A 16,407-nucleotide genomic window follows, 5' to 3' on the forward strand; every position below is an offset into this window, starting at 1 on the left:
TGGCTGGTTTGAGGAGACATGGATGGTTGCAGTAGTGATTATATGTATGAATAATGAATGGGTAGGAGTGCAAGTATATGATGGCTTAAAAGGCTATTGTATGTCTCAATGGCAGAGTATATGTTAGAGCACAAGTGAGTGGCTGGAAGAGTGAGTGCATCGATTGATGCAGACAAGTTACACAAGTCGTATACACCAAAGCCTCTGCAGTTGTGTGATGCTACAAATTACAAGTATTATACCAGTGCAAGTATTACACCACGGCTAGTTAGTGCAAGCATAATAAAAGATGGGAAATAACTGTATTGTATTGTTATTTATATACCACATTCCAGGCACTCCGCGAGGCCTTAAGCGCTTTTGGATTGTTGAGCATTTGCTCCATATGTATCATTTACATAGCACTTCGTTTTCTGGGGTCATTGAAGCATTACGACTTTTGCCATCTTCCTCTGCACTCTTTGGGTGCATGAATTAAAGTATGTAGACTGCAGTTACATTCACGTGATAAATTGGGTGTACTGTAATCGATTTTAAGTAAAGGTAGCATTACTTTTACAGAGTAGTGAAAGTATAGAAACAGGCGCCTACTTTTCATCCCAGCAGAGCTTTTACAAATGCGCTTACACCCGGAATAATTAATGACATCATGTGTATGAATATTGTCCCTATGCATTTGTTTTTCACAGTATCCCTTTCACGTGTGAAAACCTAATGGGCCATTTTCCCATCAGCAAGAGAACACTTTAATATAACACTGCCTAGCAACCACTAAGAGACCAATCCTGAGGCAGATGTGTCCAGAGGTCAGTGTCATATCAGTCAAGGCTCACTGAGGTGTTCACTTTGGGTAGCATGGTGCCTCTCTTCCGTTGATGGCTCTCCTGAGACTATTCCAGGAGAAGAACCCACACCTGCTTTTTGTGAGTCATGGCTCCTCCCCACACTTAATGTGCCAAGTCTGCATGTATACTACATAATTTTTTTAGGACAAAGACCCTGGCAGACAGCCACACTGTCAGACAGAACTAAAAAGGAGTAACCCGAACACCAGAAACAGCAGGACCCATTCCTTACTTGCAGTGGTATTGATACTCTCGTTATATTTGAGAACACTTATCTGTTTTTTTCATAGTTAGGGGATGTCTTCTGGTATTGCTATGATCATATTTTGGATTCTGGTTGGGTCAGCTCTCTATGACATTAGCATCTGCTGGCAATGTTTAAAGCCCTCTGGCTATATTAGGATAGGGTTAACCGCTTGTTGGGTTTTCGACAACTGGGCTTTAATTAGTTTAAAAGTTAAAACTTTCTATCTTTAGGTTATTCATTTTTCAAATCACCTTGTGTAATTTACCAATTTTTAGGAACATGTTCTTTATTGAGCCTAAACTTATTGATCAGGGCAGTTGTTGTACCTTCCCATTGTGCATTCTACAAGTAGATGTGGAAAAGGAGAGGAAGAGCCAAGAATACCATTGGGAATGGCTTATAAACTAATGAAGATTGAAGCAGTGAATCCAGGGACCAGGTGGCTGATCCCCTGGATCCAGTTCCAGAGACACAAGAGCTGAAGAAGCCCAAATAAGCAAGTTGGTAACCAGCACAGAAGATCAGTTACTATCAGTCGCTGGGCGCACAAAAGGACAAATCGAAGCTAGCTAAAGGTTGCACCCATGTCTGCCGGTCCTGGGAGTGCTATCAGAGTCCGGATTTGAAGTACTCAAGGACACAAGACCCCACATTAGAATTTTGCTCAACCTGTGGTGCAAGGAGACCAGTAGCCCAGCATCATCTAACTCACTTCTGCAACGTAGAGGACTTCGACGGACCATGATATCTGTAGTCAAAGTTGTCCCTCATCAGCCGTGGACCGAGGGATCACCACAAAGACACCACCATCGACTGCTCCTCAACCGGAGCATCCTTTGCCTGTATCCTCAGCATCAGGACCGCTTTGTTATAGTCTATGGCAGTTAGCCTGTAAAGTTTGAAACTTGCCTTAACAAAGCTCTGGTGGCCAGGTAACTGTTGGAAGTATACTCTCTAGCCCCCTATACCTTAATCTCGTCAGATTTGGTCCCCCAAACTGGAGCTGCCGAACTAACCTTTTCAAACTTTACAAACTTTTTGTTAAACAGTGCTGGTTAGTGACTACATTTGAATGTATTCATATCTTCGAAAATCTTTATCTCCGGAACCCTACAATGGATTTTGCTCATCAAGGAGTAAACAAATTCATTGAAATACGCTCTATTTTTACAAATTGTTGTTGTTGTGTCTCTCTCTATCTATCATTGTGCGACTTTCTTATTTCATGGTTTGGTGCAGTTAAATGCTTTACATTAAGTTCCTTTATCAAGCTTGGCTGCTCCAAGCCACAGCTACTCAGGGTTGAGCAAAGGTGAAATAAAACAAGCCCGACTGGACCCAAGACAGTTTTTGCGAGTGTAATATACGATAAGGCCCCACAGCCATTATCAAATAATACACCCAAATCCTCACAGAAAAAGTCGATGCCACACTACTATACATAGGGACAATGTCACTGTTGGGTGTATGCAATCATTATTTATCTTGCGTGTCCTTGTGAGCATAAGCACGACATGGCGTGTTGCGTTCATGGTCATTTGATAATGCTCTTGTTATGATTCTGCTCTTGTGGGGGAGAATGTTTGGATCAGAAATGTCACTCTTCGGGCTGATAAGTGCAGATTTAAAGCATCTCAGGTGGAATATTTAGGACATACTATCAGTGGTGTTGGTATCAAACCCAAACATAAGCACGTTGAGAATATTACTAATGCTGAAACTCCCACATTCAAAGAGCAACTTGTAGCTTTTCTTGGTCTCACTGAATTCTATGCAAAATTCATTCCCAACTATCCATCCAAAGTTGACCAATTTAGATGTCTACATAAAACAAATGAAAAGTTTGAAAGGACATAGGAAATGTCTACTGCTGTCAGTACTTTAAGAGATTTGTTGTAAATGCACCATGTCTACAACCGTTTGTAAGTGGAAACAAAAAATTTATAATTATGGTGGATACAAACAAAAATTGGGGGAGATGGAGATAGCGGTTAGGTTCACCCTCCAAGGTACAATGAGTTCACTAAGAATCTGTATGTGACAGATCCAAGAATCTAACCAAGGGAATGGGGGTTCCACTGGATGTGCGAAACAAAACCCCTATTTTTAGAAAAGAAAAATGTGTTTTCTTGAGTCCCGTCACTCGCCTAGGTTGCCACTAGGTGACATGCTTCATCATTGGGGCCATCCCAAACAGCTGCTGTTTGGGGCGTGCTGCAACTTGCGGAACTACGTATGAGCACTTTTTTGTGGAAACATGTGTAAGTGCAGTGTAAGGGAAGTAGTGGAAGTGATGTTAAAAATACCTAGCCAGTGAGCTAGTTTTTATGCTTGCTCCTAGTTGGTATTGATAACAAGCATTTACAATGCAATCGTCTCGGCATTATTAAAGGTAGAGCTATTGGCATTGCCAATGACTTTTTTTTTAATCATAATTAAATGGCATTGTCATTTACATTGCCAATAGCTTAATCGCTCGCAAATGCATGACTTATTTCCACAATTATTGAACCCTTTCTGGGCGAGGATGGCAGCGACGACTAATAGGTCCAGTCGACACACACTGGTGGTCTGCAGTGACTTTAGTTACCTGAAACCTCGCCCACTGTTTGCAATCTAGCTGTGTGGAGCACAGAACTTTATTCACATGACACGCTGACAGCATCTTGAATTGCAAGATTAAAGTTACACTGATGACCGAGTGCCACACTGCTAGCAATTAAGGATGGCGGCACCTGCTTTGTACCCAACAAAGAACATTCCTAAAAAACAGACTTCAAAAGAAAAAACTACCCCAACACTAGTCACCCAAACCCAGGAGCACCTAAAGAGATCCATCAGGAAGCACCCGAAGTTAAGCACTGGAGGAGGCAAGGGCACCAGCGTCACCTTTCATTCGCACAGGAAACAGCTTAGTGGCTTACATAAAATAAAAAAAAACACGAAACCAACTAAAGTAAGATGGGCGTGCGCTGATTAGCTGCTGGCATCCCTCACAGGCCGACAGGTGAAGGTTGAATCTACCCTCACAGCGGGCGGCACAGGCCGATCTCTGGAAAGAGATTAGGGCTGCGGGTGCACAGGGGTTTGTAATCCAGTCCTTGAGAAGGTAAGTTCTGCTCACTGCAGAATGAGAGAGGCTGCAGGCAACAACAGCATATTGATCGTGGGAAGCCAGAAGCACTTAAGCCGAGGAGGCCTGGCCGCTCGCGTGCTACCTCAGGGCTCTGAGATCACCCGGTCCCAGCGTGCATGGAGGGTCACAACAAATGAAAACTACAGACGCAGCGCTATCCTGAGACGCCACCAGCCACCGAGAGGAGGGATGACAAATGCATCCATGCTGAAGGAAGGGACAGACGCTGCTGTGGCCCCAGAGCGCCGGGGAATAGCTATATGGGACAGCTTCATAGCGGACGCACCCAGCGCCCGGACGTCTCCGGGGGGGGGGGGGGGGGGCACTCTGCAGGATAGCGCTTTGAAAACTGGGGTCAAGAAGGGTCGGCCGATGGGGACTAGGTCCCAGAGACACGGGAATGAAGGGTTCACGCCCTGCTCCCCAATGCTGCAGAATGAACTGATGAACGGGTAGAGAAGATAGCACGTTTGTTAAGGGGATTGGTTTAATTTAATTCAATTCACTTTAAAGGGTTTCTGAAGCTTGAGCACGAGGATGTTGGGATTTTGTTCTGATTAGGTAGAGTTTACATCAGGGATAGATGGAGGTTTATACATGGGTTCAGCACGGCAAAAGAGGTAGATATTGTCTAGCACAGTGGAAATAATAAATCAGGGGGATTATGAGTTGTCACATGTGGGATGAAAATGAAACGTAATTTGTACATTTCTATAACTTGCAGATACTCCTGAAGAAGGTTTTCAAAAAACCGAAATGCATTGAGTTTGATGAGCTTGTTATAAAGTGGAAGAGAATTCGGAAAAATGTTCAAGCATAGGCCTGGATGGGCAATACTTTGAATGATTTACAAAAAAAAATTGGAACGAATTGTACTGCTTTTGACGCGACTATAAAGAATAGAAAACATGAAAAGAGAAAGAAAACAAAAATAAATACGGATTAAAATGGATTACATTGGATTAAATTGTATTATTTTGAGAATACAATAGGTAACGATGGGTGTGCAGCCCGCTGGCCTGCGGACCTAGCAGGCCTCTCTTTTGATCGTATTATACCCAGGTGCGAAAAGGAACGGCGCACTTCTAACGGGTGCATGCACGCAAAACTGAGCAAAAGGACTACAAAAAGATGTGAATTTAAAGAACACTGAGGGTGTGCTTCGGAAAATTCTCTAAAGGATTGTATGTTTCCCACCTGGAAGAACACAAACTCTTGTCGGACAACAACTCACACCGCCAAGGAATTCTGGAATGGAAAAGGTACATCGATGATGTCCTATTAAAATGGAAAGGCGACGAGTCTGACGCCAGTGATTACATCGACTGGCTCAATGTACAGAACCCATTCCTAAAATTCATACACGCCATGAGCAGATCAAAATTGATTTTCCTCGACCTAAACATCTACGCTGCTGAGGGATCAGTAAAGAAAGCAGTACATTTTAAACCTACTGCCTAAAACTGTCTCCTTCTTTATGACAGTTTTCACCAGAGACACTTGAAGGATAACCTCCCCTTTGGACAGTTCCTCAGACTCAGGAGGAAATCTTCGGAAACAAGGGATTATGAAGCACAGACTAAAGATCTATCCGAAAAACTACTGAAGAGGAACTGTCCTCCCACCGTGATCAAAAAAGCTGAGAAAAGAGCAGCAAATAATCAAAGGGACGCGCTCCTTGAAACATATGAAAAAGAGGACAGGGACAAGAGACCCATATGTATTACAACTTTTAACATAGCATCGGCCAGGGTCACGAAGATCGTCAAGAAACACTGGCGCATCCTCATCAGCGGAAAACTGAACATCCCACGACCCATGTTTTCACATAGGAGGGGAAAAAATCTTAGAGACATCTTAGTGCACACCAGCCCAAAACCTCACCACTGAAATGACAGTAACCAACAGGTGATTAGCACACTACCAACGGGTCATCATCCTTAAGGCTACTGTAGTGTGTGTCACCTAACCACCACCACCAAAAAGGTGAACTTCGACACAGGAGCCACAAGGGTATTACGAAAATTCACTACCTGCAACACCACAGGGGTTGTCCACTTGATTATGTGCTCTTTGTGATCTACACTATGTGGGTATGACCACCAGGAAGGTCAGCACGAGGATATGTGAGCATCGTAGCAACATTGGATGTCACAGGGCCAATACAAGAATGACAGCACATTTCATTGAAATGAAACACCCCCCAAATGACATGCGTTGGGTGGTGTTGGAACATATAAAACACTGACAATTTAGAGCAGAAGTTACTAGAAAAAGAACAAAGATGGGTGTATAAATTACACACGGACACAGCAGGCCTGAATGACAATATACCATGGGGACAGTTCATAACATAAATCTCAAAACATGTATGCAACACAAAAACCTAAGAATAAAATTCCAACACCATTCTGAAAAGTCCCCCAAAAAACCATCACTAACATCCTAGATAGTTTTTCTTATCTTTCTCTCTTCTGTTTCTCAACTTTTACCACCACAGATAGACCTTTGTTCCCACTCCATTAAGTGGGCCGGCCAAAGGGTAGGTTACCCCTTATTGAATTACATTCATGAGGACCCCTACGTGGTACCTCTCCCCACTGTAAGACCTTAATTCTGTTCCGTTTTATTTTTGGAACTGTCCTGCTATTTTATCTTCCTCAGATACTCCGTGAGAGGCACCCATATGCATCTCAGTATCACAGCGCCACATCTTAAGGTGCCGTTCTGCAGTTCCCCTTGCCTCACGGGTTTGAGTACGACCATGAGCACAATCGAGATTTTAGTTATTTTATTTGTTTAATTTTCTGCCACATATTTAAATTATATCTCTGGTATTCCCCCGGTAGCATAACTGACTCCATCATGACCCTTTTACCAGACGAGGTGTACAAAGACATGGAAAGTATTCTTTCTAATATGGCCCCTACTCGCCGTGATAAAGTGGCAGTCCAGCTAAATCATCAATAAACGGTTATGTGTTTCTTCCCAACTAACGGGGGCAACACTGTTCTTCACATTACCTGTGAATGGATTGGCACTACTAACGAGCTTTTATCTCGAACTACTCGTGGCATATATTTTACGCTACAGGTATGCCCTCAAGATGGCGCGTATGTATGGTCAAACTTGATGGCCATCTTAACCACGCACTGCAATCACAGTTTAGCCTCACGGGCATGACTGTGCTTATTCTTCACTATTTAAACGGTACTGGGCAAACACACTAAGATGCCGTCCGCCCGGGTACCATTAGGTGTAAATTGACGGAGGAACCCCGGATCCTTACCAGGACGCCTGCTTTTAGAGGTTCTTTCTCCCTTCCATGTTATGGGCAGAAACAGCAAAAGTGCTCTTCTATTTTTCTTTTTCTTTTCTTCAGTTTTCTCTTCTACCTCCTTTTCTGACACCAACGCTTTGTGTATATCCCTTTAGGGTGTGAATACAGGCACCTCCACCCTGGCAGACCATGACGCACAGTATTGCCTATAATGAAGTATGTTCCAGAAATTTGAGAACATGGTTTGTTTTTATATGTTTTGTTTGTCATGTGATGTATGTCACAAGTTTTTAAAAAAAAACATTTTTATTGACATTTTGAATACTATAGACATTGAATACAATGAGAATCAATCTGGTGATACATATACAATGATTTAGTGTGCAATACGATGGTCTACTGACTGATTGTAATATTGGGTAATGTTCTGTGTTAGTGTCGGTTTGTGGGTAATCAAAATACATAATATCTCGCATCTGCTTCTTTGGGTCCGTCATTCGCTGACTGCTGACTGAATCCTCTTGCGTGGGTTCACATATATTTCCACGTAGGTGTTCCACCTTCCCCATGCCTGTGTCCATTTTTAGGGGCACCTCTGTGAACATAGAGTGACTTCTCCACTCTCATTGGGTTATCCATGTCTTTGCACCATTGATGAAGAGTAGGAGTGTGTCGGGATCCCCAATATTGTGCTATATTATGCTTCGCCAGCATCATGCCCAGCGTTACCCAGTTTTGTGCTGTATGGTTATGGTCTGTGGGCTCCCATATGTTGAGGAGGCATCTTTTTGGTTCTGGGAGAACCGTAACCGGCGTGAATTGTAAAAGTGTGCGCATGACCGCCCTCCAATAATTTGAAATCTCTGGACAGAGCCAGAGAGTGTGGATAAGTGTGCCCTCTGCGCCACATTGTCGAAGGCGGAGGGGTGAATCCGTCCGGTCGAGTTTGTGTAGGAGCGTCCATGTGTAGTAGGTGTGATGTAGGATTTTTAATTATGCCAGCTTAAGTTTTGATGATATTGCTACCTCCTTATGGGCGCAAGCACTTCTTGCCATTCTGTGTCATCTAACTCTCCTATCTTTGATTCCCATTTGGTTTTAAGGGCTTAGAGGGGATCTGTCTGGTTATTTATTATTTTCCGATAGGTTTGGGATATGGCTTTTTTATTGAGGTGATCTGTGAGGATTCTGCAAGCTGTGTTCCTGGTGTAATTACAGCCATGAGTTTGTGCCTGATCTGTATGTGGCCTGTAGTTGGGCAAACGTGACTATTTCCCCTTTCCTCCACAGATCTCCCACCCGCGAGATTCCTATCAGGTCCCACTGCGAAAGCCTTCAGTGTTGCGCAGTGTACCTAATCTTTTCGTGTCCCACAATGGCCTGGCATGCGTTATTACTCCCTCCCATCCCAATGCTTGTTACGCCTTAAACCAGATTTGGATAGTGTGTGCCATTGGGGCTGTGAGGTTGTGTCTCCTAACCTTATTGTATAGTGCACCCATAATTCCTGCAGTGTCTAATAAATGTCTATCCATACGATACGCTGGGTCGTCTTGGGGTATGTGAAGCCATTGGTTTATGACAATGAGCTGCGAGGCCCAATAGTATTTTTTGATGTTGAGGAGGGCAATGCCGCCGTCATACCAGCTAGTTTGTGCAATGCTATACTTGGCGGTTTTCCATCCCACAGCAGACTGGTCACTTCCGCATTTATCGCTGAAAAGAATGTTGGGGTGACTGGGAACAGTGTGTTCTGCAGTGCATATAGGAATCTGGGGAATGCCATAATTTTAAAGAGGGCTGCTCTCCCCACAAGTGTTAGTGGCAGTGAATGCCAATGCTTGACAACCCAACAAAATCGAGTCAGGGGCTGTGTGAGGTTTTCAGCAATGAATTGTGTCCTAGCATGTGTTATGTATATCCCTAGGTACTTAAAGCCTCTTTCCGCTACCTGTATTTCGCATCCCCGTAGGAGCCGTGAAGTATATAAAGGAGCGACTTTGCCCAGTTTATGGTATAGCCGGAGACCCGCCCATATGATGTACATATGCCCAACAGGCAGTTAATTGAACGTGCTGGGGATGCCAGGTATTATAATATATTGTCCGCATAGAACGAGATGTGGTCTTCTCATCCCATGGCCCATTTTAAACCGCGGATAGCTGAGTCCTGACATATCTAGGCGGCCAAAGGCTCCAACACTAGCGCAAAGGGCAGCCTTGCGTGTCCCCCTACCCAACGGGAAGTAAGTGGATATATGGCCGTTTACCTCAACCTGCGCCAGTGGCTGTGTATAGAGTAACTGGATCCATGCGCAGAACTCGGGACCGAGTCCCAGGTGTCGAAGGACTGCAAATCGGAAGGGCCATTCGACTAGGTCGAACGCCATTCGTGCATCGAGCGATAAAATATGTGCATCTTCCTCTATAGTAGAGCTGCGTGCGATGACACTGTGCAGCCGTCTCAGATTAAGTGCGGTATTACGATTTGGCATAAATGCAGACTGATCCGGGTGGATCACTATGGTAAGATATGGCTGTAGTCTCATTGCTAGTGTTTTTGCCAGTATTTTCGCTTCGGCATTGATTAAAGAGATCGGCCTATATGACATACATTTGTGCAGTGGTTTGCCATGTTTGTGAATTGCCACTATAGTAGCTAGGCGCTGATCACTGGGCAGGCCTCCTTTCTCTAAACTAGCTGGGTACATATTCATTAAGTGCGATACTATTTGAGTTGCTGCTTTCTTATAAAATTCCACCAGAATTCTGTTTGGTCCCATTGCCTTCCCAGTGTGTAGTGCACCTATCGCTAGCGTTAGTTCTTCCGGAGTCAGGTCTTTCTCTAGGGCCTCAGCCGCAGTAGGTGCCAATGCAGGCATGTTTATATCATTGAGAAATTCTAGATTTTCCGCTATTGTGGTTATTGCCGTTGGGGTGTATACCTTTTTGTAATGTGCCGCTAAAGCCTGGGTTATTTGCTGGGGCTCCGCCGTTAATCTCCCATCTTCTAATTGGATCTGTGCCACCCATTTGCTAGCCCTTTCCTTCTTATCTAGCCATGCTAATTGCTTACCTGCTTTGTCACCCAGCTCATATATAGTGTGTTGTGTTCGGTGAGTTTAGTTTTTGCCTCTTCCCATACGTAAGCCTTTTACTCCTGTTGTGCCAAGTGCACCCCATGTGTTGTGTTCTCATCTGTGTTTGCAACATGTTCCGCCTCTGCCAGGGATACTTTCCGCTCCACCTCTGCCAGGGAACTTTCCGCTCCAGACTTTCAATTTGTTTTTGCAGAGTCTGCTTATGACCCGCAACTATTTTACCGAATGCGCCTCTAGTGACAAGTCAGCTGTTGCTCTACGTCCTGAGCCCCATCCTGTGGAATTTCCGGATGCCCCTTGGCGAAAGTTGGATCTAGATATTATTGGACCATTTTCTGTTTTGCCTAGAAAAGAAGCTTTTGGGATTGTTTTAATTGATTACTTTTCTGAGTGGCTTGAGGTCAAGATGGTAAAGGATATTACCTCAGAAAAACAAAATAGAATTTTTAGATTAAGTTTTTGTAGGGATGGTATTCCCCAAAAAATCATCACTAACAATGGTCCTCAGTTTGTTAGTAAAAAGATTGAGTTTTTTTTCAAAAATGTGGGATCACGCATAAGAAAATTGCAGTTTTCCACCCAGAGGCAAACGGCCAAGTAGAAAGGTTTAACAGTGTCATAAAGGAGGCTATTCAGTTATCAGTGAAGGGTGGTTTAAATTGGAGAAATGCTTTACAGTCTGTGTTATTAGCATACAGAAATTCTCCCAATTCAGTGACTTTAGTCAGTCCTTTTGAATTATTGAGCCCAGTACCAAGCTAGTTCCTTGGTTTCTGAAGAAGAAGCAAAGTACTGATGTTGATTATTCCTTTGTTTCTGAAGAAGAAGCAAAGTACTGATGTTGATTATGAAAATGTCCGGTGCAGAGTTGAAGAATATAAAGAAAAGATTAAACAAGTTATGAGAAAGAAGCAAGGTTTTGTTAGCAAACAGGTTGGATCTTTAGTGTGCATCAAAAGGAAAAATCTAGTTGGCAGAAGTTATCTCCCAAAAGAGTCACTGAAGTTTATAAAAATGCTGTAGGAGTGGATGGGGAAGTGTTCGGAATCTAAACAGAATTTCTTTGTTTAAGGGAGGGACAGTCATCGATGATCATGGAAGCAATATGCTTCTTGACATTATGGAACAAGACTGCACCAAAGTTTTGGACATGTGTTATACAAGGGATAATTGTGGTCCTCCAAGGTGCATGCGTTCTCGCCGCCGTCCTGCGAGATTACAAGATTATGTCATGCCTTAGAATATATTTTAATATTAATTCTATTGTTATTTCCTATTGGTTTTTTTTTTGGTTTGGTTTTTTAAGGGGGGAGGTGTGTTGAGTGTACGCGAGCATTATTTATCTTGTGTGTCGTCGTAAGCATGAGCGCGACATGGCGTGTTGCGCTCATGGTCATTTGACAATGTTCTTGTTATGATTCTGCTCTCGTGGGGGAGATAGTTTGGATTAGAAATGTCGGTGGATGAACATAGGGTTGGTAACCAACTGTGGGGGACATTCAGTAACTGGCACTTGAAAAGAACACTTCTTTTACAATAAAAGGTGGCTCTTCTACTACGAATCCAGTGTCTTATTTCTTGCTGTATGCTGAGGGATTTCGTCTTTGGGACATTTGCCTACAGTCACTGGAAGTTAAAAGTGTCTAAAAAGTTCTATTTTTTGGGGAACTATGTTTTTGGGTGTATAAATGCACGTGGAAGGGACCTTTGCAGTCACTCAAAGTGAAAACACGCAATGACTGGTGTGGCCTGGTCCACTGGTCTAAACTTTGTGCTGCAATGGAAGAGAGTATATTTTGAGTGACACCATAGCAAATCAATGGTGGAAGAGTGTTGACTGGAGGCCTCTATATATGTATGTATGTATTTTGTATGATTTTTGGGCAAAACATGGGGCTGATAAGACAGCTAAAGCGGGCATTAGGCCAGACCTAAAAAGAGAGGGAAGGGACTGACAAAAGAGCAGTCTTAGGTAAGGAGTTCATACGTCATATTCCCGTCAGCATGCGTTGCTGAACAGGCTAGGCTGACAGTTCTCAAAACAACCTTTTGTCTATGCAACAAAGATTTACACTACCTCATCTGTGCATGACCTCCAACATCTACCCTAGGAAGATTTTAAGCTAGATGGTCGGAGAAGTCTGAAATGAAGACCCGTGACCTGTCATTCGGCTTGCGTTCTTGCAGAAAAACTGGATGTGTTTCTTAATGCCTATCAGTCCTCTCAAAGCCCCATGACAAAGGAATACTCCTCCGAAACGAGGCAGTAACTGTTCGCAACTACGTATATTTTAGAGATAACCAAGGCTCTCTTTAAGAGTGAGAAATAGGAATTCACGAAAGGTTTGCAGGTGGCCAGTAGTAGAAAAACAGAGAGGGAAAGCACTGATAGCACAAGCCAGGAATTAGCAAATCATACCACCTGGAGTCGGTTATACACTGACTCTCTAATTGCAGGAATGGAAGATTCTCACTATTTTCTTCTGTAACACCCAACATCTCCACAAACTAAGTGCATTCAAATTTTTACTCAGCATTTTGGCACATGGGATGAACACAAATAATCAAAAAATGTTAAATCAAAACAATAATAAATGTGTTAAAAAGCGCCAGTGATGTGATGAGTTAAGTGGAGCTAGGGGACCATAAGAGACTGTGTCAAACATGGTGGAATTATTTTCTGAGAGTTGAAAATTTCACTGTCACGAATTCAATTCAGTGCCATGAATGATGGAACATGCTTTCTGTTACAAATGAATTTATAACTGAGTGTGAGATCATGTCTTATGCGACCCTTACAGAGTATGGTACATTTGTGGGTCAAGGCTGGTAAGAACTTGTTGTCTGCCCCACTTCTCAGTGCCTCTTTCCACCGCACTCCGCTGGAGGTTCAGCCCTGGCCTAAAGAAAAGCTGCAGAAGAAACATCTATGTCTTTCCTGTTTCACCCTTTGGATACTTTTTAGGTATCACTTAGCTTTAGCTATCTTTTGTTTCAAGACCTACTGTGCAACATCGATACTTACGGGGGACTTTCGGTTCAGCACCTTGTAAAAATTGGCATTGTCAACGACATTCGCTTTCTGGTGAATCTAATTTGCGTGCTTGTTATTTGATGGCTTTCCTTACTCTTCTTATTTTTCTCGATAGCTTGACGCACAACTTAGTCATCTTTTTGACTGGATGACTTGTTCCTTCCAGTGCTTACATTCAGAGAACTGCTATTTATTTTATTTTGCTTTCATCAGTTCATGGGAGTGCATGTGTGTTCCTGAGTTATCTTGCCTATTCTCTTCCTGTTCCACAGCTTCAATAGTACAACTGAAGTTGTATTTTACTTATTGTTCCCTTGCACAGCAGTGTTTGTTTCGTAAGGGATTTCAATCTTTCTCACTTGTCAATAATGATGCAACTGGCCTTTTAACTTTTTATTACCTTTCTAAGTTCAGCACAGCCTGTATTTATGGTCTTCTCTTTGAGTGAAAATGCCTGTTTGCTGCTACAGGTCCTGTAAAGCCATGAGCTCTGGCATTCCTGGTCCTAGGTGTCCTTTCTTTTTTTCAGCACGGCTTTTGCTTTTTTTCAGTCCGATGTTATATTGGGATTAGATGATCTCCCACGACCTTGCAGCAAGACAAAGCATTTCTGTAGTGGCTTACTTCATACTCGTACTTTTTATCACTTCCTGCTGTGATTACTCTGAAATGTTATGGTCCTATTAACATGTAATTTATAGAAGCTGTCACGCTTAACACTCCAAATCAATTGCATGTGTTTGTAATTGTGTGTTTAAACAAAGTTAGCACAACTTAATTCTCCTTTATTTAAGTATTTTGGGGTGACTAAAGAACATGACACTTTGTGGAATGGTGAGTTTTCGGTTTCCCAACAACTTTGGTAAAAAGGCACAAATAAAGCGAGGCCAGTTGGCATTGCCAGTGGTTGTTTTATGTAGTGACTGCTACTGCAGATTTACCATTTATTAGTCCTGTAAACATGGAGGTAGCACTTTATCAGCATTCAAACCTGAGACTTACAGGACACCTACTAATGATGGGTCACTCCTGACATTGAACGTTTTCGCATTTTAGAGAACTTTTCAGTTGTTCTTTTATGGCTCTACTCACGGGCAAGCCATTACAGCCACTGCCTCCCATTCAGACAATGCTGGTAGAAAGTCGGCAGCGACCTTCTGCTAATGGGTGTAGATGTCACTCCTGTGATGCTGACAGTCTACGCAAGCACTACAGCAAAGTCAGAACTGGAAGCTTTGACAATGCTTCTTGCTATGTAGGAATGAGATATCATTACAAAACGCTCCCCTTGAAACACTTATTTTTCACATGTACATGCCCCGCACACAGACATGTCAACTTATTATGGTCTAAATCGCCCACAGGTAAAGTAGGAAGAAACTGGTTAATTAATTAAACATGTGGAAAAAATGATAGACATCTGGGCTACATGTAACCTGCTGGGAAGTTGGTACCACAGAGTACCAGCTTTGGGTTACATATGCATACATGCCAACATTTCAGAAGAGCAAAGAGGGAGATTTTTACAAAAAATCCGGAGAATGGGGCCTTGAATCGGGTTACTGTCATGTGTGGGCTTTGGAAGTGTGCTACTGCAGGATCGGACATTTGACACGCAAATGCACGTTCTTTTTCTTACCTTTCAGAAGCATGGAGCGCAATGGCAGGCAGAGAAAAGGTGATGCAAGTGTTGAACACTGCCTGGCCTGGCACGTTGCTGGCAGTGAATTCACCCCCCCCCTGTCCCCCCAGCCCGCCCCTGAAACAGGGCACACACACAGCCGCCCGGTGTACTTCACAGGTCTTTAAAAGACCATGCGCTTGTTAATGAGGCTTAATTGGTTTTTCACCCCTCCTAGCCCCTGCATCGCCCCTCTGACTTTTTCTGGAAAAATTAGCACGTTACACAATACCAAGGCCTGTCAGCTGAAAACCTTGAGGAATCGGGTTTTGCTTGCAGGAATCGGGAGGCGGGAGACTAGCCCTCAAATCGGTAGTCTCACGCCTGAATCGGGAGGGTTGGCATATCTGCATATGACATCCTCGCTAGTACCATAGGACCGACGACCGAACCAGAAATTAGGCCCAGCCAAACTATGGCCACGCATGACTTTCCCATCTTTGGCGGGGGCATACTGCTTGATGCAAATCACCGTGGACAGAGGCAACTTTTAAACATGCAATCACGAGCCCGATGCCGCACTCGGTACAGCACTTACTGTTTCCGCCTCCACTCCGCACACCTTTTGGCCCTTCATTCTCCCTTTTGGGTGAATTCTCAGAGCCCGGCTATCCGTGGGCCGAGCGCCGAGACAGCGTTGCAGTGACCACCGCTGGTCTAGAAAGCCCCTAGACCCTGGGGGTGGGAGGAAGGGCACGTAGACACAGAGCCACGTCTCTGTAGAGTCCTCGGAGAGAGGTCCCGGGGTCTAAGGGACGAGTATCACTAAGGCTGAAACAAAGATTCTTCCCCATCCACACAACCCCGGCCGTCCGTAACCTGCGAATCTGCGCATGCTCGGAAGCACAGACACTTCCATCATTGATTTCTGAGCTGGTCAAAGGGTGCTTCACTACAAAAGAGAGCTAATCAATGGGTATAGAAAGAGGACTATGCACGCGAAGCAGACGACTAAGAACGCTATTTCCTATCAAAAATAAATTATTAAATAATAACTATGCTATGGCACGACCATTCTACGATGGTTGTCTGGTGTGACGACCGATGTGGTGTAACGGAAACAAAATGATGAGCGGAAAGTAAT

At 43.6% G+C, this 16,407-nt stretch overlaps 1 protein-coding gene across 2 annotated transcripts in view; it reads right to left on the reverse strand.

Moving 5' to 3' along the window:
* LOC144770341 (uncharacterized) overlaps window positions 1-16,194 on the reverse strand; it is a 142,108-nt gene extending 125,914 nt beyond the window's left edge. The window contains exon 1 of one of the 2 annotated variants that reach the window (XM_078654792.1): window positions 15,862-16,194. In XM_078654792.1, coding sequence (XP_078510918.1) covers window positions 15,862-15,900 — 39 coding nt within the window. In that variant the 5' untranslated portion in view covers window positions 15,901-16,194. The remainder of the gene's footprint in view (window positions 1-15,861) is intronic. The other variant, XM_078654793.1, reaches the window with a different exon arrangement.
* Between the last annotated feature and the right edge of the window lie 213 nt (window positions 16,195-16,407).

This window comes from Lissotriton helveticus, chromosome 7, assembly GCF_964261635.1.
Source record: "Lissotriton helveticus chromosome 7, aLisHel1.1, whole genome shotgun sequence".
In the NCBI taxonomy this organism is placed as follows: domain Eukaryota; kingdom Metazoa; phylum Chordata; class Amphibia; order Caudata; family Salamandridae; genus Lissotriton; species Lissotriton helveticus.